The sequence below is a fragment of the Poecilia reticulata genome, linkage group LG20 (assembly GCF_000633615.1).
Source record: "Poecilia reticulata strain Guanapo linkage group LG20, Guppy_female_1.0+MT, whole genome shotgun sequence".
NCBI lineage: Eukaryota > Metazoa > Chordata > Actinopteri > Cyprinodontiformes > Poeciliidae > Poecilia > Poecilia reticulata.
This window is the reverse complement of record NC_024350.1, coordinates 8431884-8443439: the sequence shown is the minus strand read 5'-3', so window position 1 is coordinate 8443439 and position 11556 is coordinate 8431884. Positions and strand designations below refer to the sequence as shown.

Here is an 11556-nt window from a genome sequence, read left to right as displayed (position 1 = left end):
GCCTATCGGAGCTGCGGCCGCAAGGTTTGTGGTGCCTGTCACGGCGGCAACCCTCGAACCCGTTGGTGGACACCTTCGAGACCTATCAACGTCAAATCAGTTTCTGCGTGTGTCCAGATGTTGAGCCGGCGCAGCTCGATGGGAAACCCCCGACAGGCCTGCGAGGCTTCAGTGGCGTTTCAGCTGTATATTGGTCCACCAGTCGTGGAAGGCGCCCACAGTCTCACATCCTGGCACACCCAGAAAGGATTGGACTTCATTCTGCAACAGAAAAATCACAACAAAAAGTTTTATTCTGTCAATCTGTTTGCTGCTTTAAGCAGTTCCATAATTGCTCATTTGTAAACTCCCAATTTAGACCAATTTACTTTGAATCTTCATATTTCCTTCTCCTTTTAAACCCTCCTAGAATGATTAGCCTGTCTGTTTTTTTTTTTACAAGAATAAAGTTAACCCTGTCACTCCATATTTAACTGACTTCATGGTTTTAAATCCCAAAAGTTCAACAATTTTAACCTTTGAACAACTGGTTCTTTTGAAACCCTTCTATAAAATATTTATTTAACTGAATTACCCTCTTTTGTAGTATTTATCATAATTATCAATGTTTTTGGCAGTTTTGGGGAGAAAATTGATACAACTAGATTTATTAAATTATATAATTTTCAGGTTAGACCTTTTTGCATGACTTGGTTAAACAAATAATTTTGAATTATAGCAAGAGAGAAGCAGCAATCAAACTATTTATTCCCTGTTTTAAGAAACTCTATTTTGTAGAAATCTATTTGACACATGACATCATTGTTTATTTTAATGTATTCAATTCAGAATATTCAGTATGTTTTAACTATTCAGTATCGAATAGTTAAAATATTTGTGAATTTTGATTTAACCTCTTATATTTTGCTGAAGCCAAAAACTGAAAAATTTCTCAATATATTAGATTAACTCACAATTTGTAGATTAGATTAATTCCATGCATCTCCCTGTTTCTGTACCGAAACACTGTTTAAGTGTTTCGGTACAGAAACTCATAAGAAACTCACGCACATCAGTTAGCCCAAATTTGTTTTATTGCTAACTATAACAGTTGGATTTAATTTAAACAGAGTGTTTACACCTCAGTGAAAGAATTGAATAGTTGGTTGAAAATTTGTGCAGTAAACCAATCATTTGGTTCAGTAATTTTCTGAAGAGTAGATTTTCCTAAGATTTGAAATGGAGTCCAAATAAACCTAAATCATTACTTAAATAGGAGTCCTTATATTTATTGCCACTGTAATTTGAGCCAAATAGATTTTAGACTAACCTCTTTTGTATTAGAAGCGTGGTTGGTTGTGCTTTTGTAAATCAGGAAATTAACAATTTTTACCGTACTTTTATCCTTTTTCAATCVTTGTCATGCTGGAGGAGAAAAACACATTAGCCAGATGTTGGACAATCAGTTATAGTCATTCAGGCAAACAAAATATTTCTGTAAGCTGCAGAAAGTTCTAACACCCTGCTGCATCGAGCCTTCACTTGTACCGTTAAACTTATCCTGGTGATCAGATAGCAGAGGTCAGAGTGCGAAGGCAGTAGACCATGAATGTGCTGTAACTAAACTAAGGTGAGAAAAAGTGGCATCACACAATTCGATAATTCAAGAAAAACCATTAAAAACTACCAAATTTTGTTGGCAGCCATTTTGTCTCCAACCTGTAGACTGAGTGAAATCCCAGGGGCCCCGGAGCCCAGGTCACATGACCAGAGACGAAGAATCCAGCACCAACCATGGCAACAGACATGCAGGACCGCCGCTGAGTCTCAGTCCAACTTTACATGTGATGTTCCATTTGCCCCATCAGAAGTTGTTCAGGGCAGCATTCAGTCCCACTGTGCAAAAAAATCTGGACAAAGTTTGTGGCCCCCCTTGACAGAGCGAGGGGGAGACGGAGAGATACAGCATGTCATTGTTTTCAAACCTCCGTATCACGTCGGGCAGAATCTGGTGGTCCTTTCTGCCATAGGAGACCCTCAGAAACCACGCCTGGGTCTCGTTCTTTAGCCAGGTGTTTCCTCAAGGATCAGATCCTGTAAGCTGCAATCCATCCTCACGTGACAACAGGAAAAATCAATCCAACCTCACTGACCTCTGTAGAAGCTGTAGGAATCGTCCAATAGGTCTTTGCCCTCAAACAGCAGTCCAGCAGAAGATGGTACAATTCATACGTGTAGAAGGTGCAAATGTCCAAGTCAGCGCGGCTAAGAACAGCGGAGGCCTGAAGCCGAAGCCAGAGACCTTTCCTCCTCACCTCCTCTCACGGTCCTGAACCCTCAAAACCCGGCCCCCACGCTCCCCGTCAAACCACAGAAGAGCCTCTGCTAGAGTACAACACAAAGTAAATTAAGAAAATAGAAGTGCATGCCACCTTTTGCTCACATAATTATAAATTAAATGTCTTTTCTGTAGCTTGTGATGTAGATGAAGAGTTGTCTCTTTTTTGTTTCTTTTTGTTGTTCCAGCCAGGCTCAGGGTCACTGGAGCGGCTCAGATAAAGTCCACTGCCTCAGTCCCTGAGCTCCAAAGAGAAAGAAAAATAAAAATGCGTCAAGATGATTCACCCTGAGATGTTTCAGAATTAACCGATTGTGGAATCAACTCCTCTCAAAAATTAAACTCTAAAAAGTATTAAAAATTTAGTATTTCCAGCTTCATACACTTTTTATAAATTGGTTATTCAAATGCATATGTAAAATAATTAATTCAACAGTGTCCAATTTTACACAAAAGCATCTTTGTGATATTGCCACGCTTTAAGACAACCAGTTAAATTTCCATAATAATTTAGGTCAAAAAGAAAACTGTAATCAAATATTATTTATTCCATTAATGAAAACATTACCATTATCCTGATATGTTTCAAAACTGCTAAGTGTTGTATTTATGTATTGTTTTCTTTCTGAAATTTTAAAAAATAGTTCACTTTCTATCAGAATTTTTCTCCATGTCCCTTTAGGGGCTCCGTAGAATTTAAAGTACTTTTAGCCAAAATGTTCTCAATAATAACAATTACATCCAACTGTAACTTTATACAATTAAAATTAGAGGTGATGCAGGAAACCCATCACTATGCAAATAAACATGGCATAGATATTGATTGAAGCTATTCAATTTTAAATTACCAGTTTTAATTTAGTAAGAGCCAAACATAAGCTTTGCATGGGACACACAGACAGAAGCTCCCACATAGTAACAAGATGGGTGCACACATAAAAAGACAACATAACCGAGCACATACAGACATACGAACCAACAAGATACAATCCTCAAACACCAACCATACATTTAAAACAAACTGCAATCAACAGAGAATAATACATTTAAACACAAACTGTCTGCTCGGCAGCAGAGCCTTCCACTCAAAACCTCTCTCTCTCTCTTTTTTTTTTTTACACACAGAATCGCTCCCAGCGTTTTTCACCCAAGCGCACAGCACAAGTCACAAACACACACAAACTACCCTAAATGGATCCAAAAACTAAATTCCAATTCGGCCACAGTCAAGGTTTTGCCTTTCTTCTGTGACTCAGATTGCGATCAACTTAAGTCTTCTTCTCTTTTGTTATCTTCACTAATTCTTATGTGGCCATCGTCAACATTTACATTTCACTGATGGCACAGATCGGCTTATCTTGTTATATTCCAGGTGCAGCCCTCCTGAGGAAAACTCAATCCAACCTAGCCTATCCCTTCCCCGTGTCCGGAAAGAAAGTTGGGGCAGCCACCTCCCACTGCAGGCCCTCTTGACCTTTAGCCGATCACCCTTAACTACTGAAGACTTATCACTTTTATATCAACTTTATCTCTTTGGTACCTTTACTTCTATAAAAACTGAAATTAGACAAACCTGAAAAACAGTACGAACAACGGCTGATAAAACGGCTGATAACTGAAATTTATACAGACCTGAGAAACAGTGCAATGGTGTATATTAAGGAACAAATGTCCTTACCTTTCATGTGGGCCCCACACCAGAGTATTGTTCCGGAAGTCTGCGCCTGAACAGCCAGTCCAATCTCTGCTCATGTGTCAACACAAAACCATTCTCTGCTACCAACTGTTAGGAATGGAAATCCCGATCGATGAATCATAATTTGTATTGACATACGGAGCATAAAATCAGCCAAGAAAAGCATTCAGACTTTACTTATTTTATTCACTTTCAGCGCTGAACGGAGACGCTTTAACCATTACATCCGAGRAGAGTTTCTAAAAAAGTCTGTGCAGCGTCTGAGAAGAAGGGTAGCTGATTATATGGACTGAAGACACTCCCTGAAATCACACCATGTCTCTGTGGCCTGGGAAAACGTTTCTTTTTCGTGAGAAATGGACCTTGGTGTCTTACAGAATCAAACATGTAACTCTTTACTATGGGGGTCTTTTGTCTAACAGCGTGTGACTCTTTCTCGACCTTAGTAAAGCTTCTCAATAGATGTAACCATTTAGATTCAGCATGTAACTTATTTAAAAATCTCTGCATTTATTAAAACTATCACTATGCCGTCCTGAGACCCTCCTACTGGCTCTGATTGGTTGTGTCAATTTAACACTGCGAGAAGGCAGAGGGGCTTGATTTTTCTTCACAGTTTATTTGTCTCATCCAGTGGCGCAAAAAGTGGGTATGCAGGGTATGCAACGCATAGGGGCGCAGCACCAGAGGGGGCGCCAAAACCCCGTCTGGAGGGGGCGGCACGCCGATGTTCTCCCATACACTTCAGCGCGCCTTACCTCGCGCACATAATGAGGTAAATGTAGCGAGTTTTACCTTTCACGTGTCGTCGCCTGGGGGGGGGTGGGGGGTGTTGAGTGAGCGTCGCTCCTTCACCCTGACGTTCCTTCCCTCGGGGGGAAGGGGGGCGCCGATCTATGTTTTCGCATCCACCTGAATAATGTGTAGTTGCGCCACTGGTCTCATCATACTGTGACAACATGGTGACAGTTTCAACAAATATATGACAAAATTTTTTTCCTAAAATGAACATACTGCAGCATTTTCACTGCCTTTGTTTGCATGCTGTTTCTACCCTCTGATAGCTACACGATTTAGCTGAATAGCCTTACCCTGTACTTTCAATTTCTACTTATCTAGAACAAAGTTTAGTGCTGGTTTACAGTTACAGACCTTGAAATAGTGTTGACTTTTTGTATTTTTTTTTTCAGATGACACATAGCTATTAACAATAAATTAGGATGTTCACCATTTGAGTATCATCAATCCATTTGGAAATATTCCAGTGTGTGTTTGTAAATAAGGATACTAAGACACCTGAAAGAACCAAAGGTTTAATTTTAAAAGTCAGAGCAGCTACCAGATACTATCTCACCTCAGAAAACAAACTTCAGTATCTAAGATAACTTGGTAAGTCGCGCACTAACCGGTTAGTGCGTAGTTCGGTTCTACCCCTGGTAGTGAGTTTTTCCATTTCCCACTCTGTTCGTCACTATTGTGGGAGGTTCTTTAGCGCAGCAATTGGTCAATTCTTCTCAGAGGTTTGCAGTGACATTCAGCCATGGAGAACCTCAAGGTTATAGTTCAGATGGACTCAAGGATATTTCATTTTGTTTTATAGAAATTCATTGCTGGCCCAAACATAATGATAGAGGCTTCGATCAGCTGATCATTTTGCGATATTTGAAATCACTTTGGTGCTTACCCTGATCGATCCAGCTAGTACCACCCTCATTCTTTTCGCAGATTATTTGTCTTATATTTTTAGGACATAGTGATCATTTTAATTAAGTAAAAAATATATTTTTTAACAAACATTACATACTGCAGCTTTATGTAGAGAGCAGGAGACAGTCATGCTAAAGATACTAAGGGAGTTTTTATATATTAAAAACTGAACTGACTGGACATACAAATTCATTGACTTAAAGTTATTTATTTACACATTTTCCTTTTAAATATTTATTTTAATTTGACTATAAACTTTTATACTTGGAGCAATTTTTCACTTTTTTATTGGCAATTCTTTTACTCAAGGCAATACATTTTAATGTCAGCATATGATGACAATAAGTTCTCTGTCTTTCTGTCTGACTATGGTCTGCATATTTATATAGCCAGCCCGCTGGTACAGGTTTATGTCCTCACATCTAATAGTCTACTATCTTGCTATGAATTTCTCCATCTATTAGACTGTATGTGAGGACCTCCAGCATCAGGAACAGTTGGGTAGCATGCAAGCTACCTGATGTGCAAACAGGCTGAAGAGCTCAGAAATGTGCAAGCTCTAATGTTGCACCAAGACTGCTTTGAAATATAAGACTGCATGCTGGCAAGGTAGTTTAGCCAATGAATGTAGATATGTATAACAAGGTGTGGATTAAAGCAGATATAACACATCTAAAAGATGCAGGACTCTGGCCCTTGAGGAACACAGTTTGAGACCACTGCCTTAGTCTGTTGAGTGTTGCAGTTGTTAACTTCCTCTCAGGTACAAGCTGGGTTAAAAGAAATGTGGTAGTAAATGAATAGCAGACAAACAGAGGTTGTTCAATGCTGCTGGTCACCTGAAGCTTAACAGTTACATCTTACTAATTTTATTTTTTAACAAACTCATTTGTGGGCCTGATTGACATCGACATCCTCAGCAAGCATAATGTAAATGGTACCGATATGCCTAAGGTTGGCCAGACCTTCAGATTTAAGAAGTCTTTGGTCATCCACTAGATCCATTGTCTTGACTCTAACAAGTTTCCTCTTGCAAGAGAGTTGGAAGAATCAGTTGATGTTGAATAATAGTCTGCATGGATCATTGGTGGAATGAAAGTTGTTCAAAAACTAAAAGGTGTTGGCAAGACTTATTATAATAAGCATACTGATATTACTTTATACCTACGTGAGGACACTGGATGTGGATTATAGCTCAGCTTATCTGTTGGCAGAAATGTAATACAATAATATTTTTACCTCAGAATTTGTCATTTAATGAGGGTGGTATCCTCCCTCATTCTGCTATGAGGGAGGATAGTAGCCCATGATGTGGCCATCATGGGCTACTATTGTGTAGCCCATGATGGAAAAACTCACAAAATCTGATAAATAGGCCGATACAGCATCCTAAAGTCTATGTAAGTGTACATTTCTACTATTACTGATTAACTTTTTTATAACTAACAAAATAGACACGATTGACACGCTAAACAAAACCCCCAACCCCCACTAAACCCCCAACATATACACCAGTTAAGGTTATAGCCCAAGTCTGTAACTTCAAATTATAGCTTATAATTGCCTCCCATAGGCAGACAATGTAGGCATATCATACATTTTATGACTCCTTAGAGTGTGTTGAGTATTTTAGTCATTAACTCTTGTGTCCCTGATGTCCCTGGATACCACTGGGATAAAAGAAATATATCTAGCTTGGTCAAAAGGTGTGGAAAAATGTGGTTTAACAACCTCTGATGACCTCTGTGTTGGTCAGAGAGACTCAAAACCTGATTCAAATGAAAACCAAGAGTGTCCCCTTTAAGATGATACCAAATATTGCATTATAGACCTTTGACAAATGCCCATACCATGACCCTAAACCAGAGATACACCAGTCTCAAAAAACAGAATTTTTCTAAAGGTTTTTTTTTACCCCTTTAGAAAAAGGGGTAAACAGATGATAACTATGACTCAGCTACCATTTTGGAAGGGCTATCATACCAAAATATTAACTAGAGACATGTATCTTTTCAAAAAATTTTGATAGACTTTCCCACCTTGAAATGGACAAAAATGTCAAATTTTGGCCTCTGGCCCATGGACTAAGAGTTCTGAGATCTCAGGGAATCATCCGCTTTAGTCAGCGCTAACCAATCGGGACATGTCTTACATTGCTCGTCCTTAAGCCCCGCCCAGAATGTTCATGCAAGCTTCGCAAAAGCAAATAAAGTTGTATAAGTAAGAAAACGAGTTCAACCAAAAAAAAAAAAGTTTCAACCAAAAAAATATGATTAAAAAGTTTTTAATTTTTTTTGTTTGACATGATTTTTTTTTATTGAATAACTGTGAAACAAATCTAACTCCATATAGCCTCCACTGTTTCGTCTCCAATCCAGTCTGTTGTCCAGATTAACTCCTCAACCAACCATGTCTTCCTCCGTGATAGAAATAGTGACATTTGATCATATTTCTTTTAAAATCAACAATCATCTCCTTTGTTTTGTTTACATTTAAGATGAGATGACTGTTCCCACACCATGACTTCAGCTCTCTGTACTCAGCCTCTTGTTCATCTCTGATTCACCTGACAACTGCAGAGTCATCAGAGTATTTCTGTAGATGACAGTAGTTGGAATGTGCTGGAAATCTGGATTGGAGAATGAAAAGGAATAGTGAGAGCAACACTGTAAAACGTTTGAGCCACAATTAGTTGTGTATCTTCTGCTCCTTAAGTCAAATAAATTTAGCACGTTTTAGATTTTGAACCTAAATGTGTGAGATGGTGGAAGATAAACTTACAGTAGTACATTGTGTTAACTTTTTTATTAATTTTGTCAAACCTCCAAGAGTTGAATAAACTAAAGTTTTTAGGTTAGTACTTAAAAAAATCTTAAAGGCAACAAAGATACTAGTGGGAACTATTTCCCAGAGTGCTTAGCAGCATGTTTTCGTATCCTGTGTTGCACCGTGAGTGAGATGGACGTGTGTTGCATTGATATGAGTCTGCAGCAATTTCAAGGTTGTAATACTAGGGCTTGAGGGTAATATTCTATTTACACTAAATGTTTTTAAGCAGAATTCATTGTAATGTTTAATTAAAGTTATCAGATCCGAAATGTAGTGCATGCGATTTGAAACAAGAATTTAAGTTGTTCTAAAGTAAAATATGTAGTTAATTTAACTTGATATTGTGAGTAAAAATAATTGAGAAGTGTGTGCTCTTTAACTAGGTGAGGGAAGTTTTTTCTTGCATATTGTGAAATAATTATTTGGTTTAAATTGCAGCATTAAATGAAACCTCAATTCAAGATCAATGAACTTAAAAACAATGTTTAGACAACTTGTTAAATCAACTTGTGTGTTAAAACAATATAATTTTCTTGTTGACTTAAATTGAGTTTTCAAACCAGAAGATGGACTTTCATTTTCAAGTTAAACCACCTTCAAATGTTTTACAGTGTATAGTGCCAAATATTCTGGTTGTTGATGTAAGAACTTAGTCTGAATCATAGCTAGTTTTACTGCTGGAGGATCCAGACAGTGAACATGGTGACAGCTGGAGACGGGCTGGATGGCAGATCTCTGACTCGGTTCAACAGCCTCTTTATTTAAATACATTTTTATCATTTAATACATTGAACTTGAATGCACTGTTTTCTAATTAGAACGGACTGTATGTATCTCAATATGGATTTCCTGAATTGATGATAAATAAATTGGCTGGACTGAATGGAAATAATTTGTATTTAGCACGTGTGTTACATGTCATGTATAGATATAGATACTATGTTAGTGTTCTCTTTAAAAAGTGACACAGGACAAGTTTTGGAGGATTTAAATTTTTTTTTTATTCAAAGTTTCTGATTGATACTTTTCTGCAGTGTAAAAGGTCACAATTTAAACTGAACACAGAGAAATAAGAAAATGAAATGGAAAAATACAATTAAATATGTCAGCACAGGAGCAGCCACACCTGTGACAAAAGGAAAGAAATATTTTATATATTACATATCTTATACAGTCCTCGGACTGTGGGAAATAGTAGAAACCAAGTCAATAAAATGCATTGATCAAGCAGAGCAACAGGAATAAAATAAAATTCAATAAAAGTTCTCACTTAATATGAAGATCAATATTCACCCAACCAAATGAAACATATCTGTGAGTGGGATCAACATGAACTGACTTGAGGAAAGCAAAAACAGTTTCCACCAAAAGGAACAGTCACACAGTGCACAGTCTTAGGAAAATAGACAGCAGTAATGTGTCTATATTTACATATATTAACATAAACATCTTTACACTTTTTTTCTTTGAATTGTACAAGAACATTATTGACTTTTAGGATATACTTTATGTTTGATCAGCTTTACTAACTGAGTCAGGTGATGGAGTGTGATGTTTGTTCCCAACATGATCAGCAGTGAGAGCTGCTGCTGTTGGCATGGCGCTGCCTGCGCTCCGACCACGACTGCTACAGTCATCCGTACAAAAATAGAGATCTGAGTGTGTGTGTGTGTGTGTGTGTGTGTGTGTGTGTGTGCGTGCGTGCGTGCGTGCATGTGTGTGTATGCGTGCATGTGTGTGTGTGTGTGTTGGGGTGGGGGGTATCGCTTTTCATCCCTCTCTGCCTGTCCTCTGATGAAAGACTGCCTCTGCTACAACATGATACAGAGGATGAATGGAAGTGAAAACATGACACAGAGAAGTAAAATTTGATATTAGTTTTCCTCTAGTATATGGTTGTGTATGTTCTGTGTCCACCCCCCCACTCCCCTCAGCCCCCCCCCTGCATCCAGCCTCCACTCAGAAAAGAAGCTGGATGGATAGACAGGTTTTCCTTCAATCACTGGTTTGGTCTCAAAGTCCTGAGAATAATTGTCTCTTTTATCACGTCCTCCACACATTAATACATTACATAACTTGTTCAACAGAAAAAGAGTATAAAATAAAACACATTAAGATAATATAAGTTAATTTACATTATGGATTACTAACATCAACATCATATTGTTTTCTTTTTTTATTGTAAACATATGCCGTTTTAAATACTATTTTGTGTAATAAATCTAATTTTATGTGGACTGCTGAGGTTTTTTCATCAAGCTTTCAAAACATAAAGAAAACCAGTTTTTATCCTTTCTATGTCCGCCTTCCTGCACCATGTGACGTATTTGAACACAACAGGTTTTGTTCCTGATAAACCAAAAATCAACCAAACCAAAACATCTGCTGTTTTTAAGGTATGACCAACAGTAAAACTTTCAGCATTTGTTTTCTGTTCTTAAAGGTGTTTTAAGAACACCTTTAAGAACAGAAGGCAAAGGTGATTGCCATCACTAACGCATTAGGCAACGACCTAATGCATTGCCATCGCTAATGCATTAGGTCAAGAGGCGATTAAAAACAAAGTCATCATTGTTTCACCAAGTTGTGACGTCAGGTGTTGAAAGTTATATGCACTCTCACTCAAGATAAGAAAAACTAAGAAAATATTGGTTTATCGATACTATATTCCAGACTCTCATGGTTTCATCTTGTTTTTAAAACTTCTGTGAGGTGAGCAAACACACACATGATGACAACAGTCCAAAACACAAACCTTTTCATACAACGGTGAAGATTTCTACTTTAGTTATGGATTACGGCACATTATAAGAATTTAGATTTTATCAGAAAATAATAATAGCAGGCAGAAGATTGCCAGATGTGTATGGAAGCCCATTTCCGCCATGAAAAAAAAAAGAAAAAGCTAAAAAGGAAGTCTGTTTAGCTTTTTTCAGTCATAATTATGACTTTCAAAGTCATAATTTCGACTTTCAAAGTCATAATTATGAGATTTAAAGTCATAATT

At 37.7% G+C, this 11556-nt stretch overlaps 1 protein-coding gene across 2 annotated transcripts in view; it reads right to left on the bottom strand.

The window, feature by feature from the left end:
* The window catches only part of LOC103482400 (phospholipid phosphatase-related protein type 5), a 124940-nt gene that overhangs the window by 30686 nt on the left and 82698 nt on the right, over positions 1-11556 (bottom strand). The window contains exon 6 of one of the 2 annotated variants that reach the window (XM_017301830.1): positions 9-261. The exons of the other annotated variant lie outside the window; for it this stretch is intronic. Within the exon in view, the coding sequence (XP_017157319.1) occupies positions 169-261 (93 nt within the window). The 3' untranslated portion in view covers positions 9-168. Of the gene's footprint in view, positions 1-8; positions 262-11556 lie in introns of those variants that run through there. 2 annotated transcript variants of the gene reach the window in all.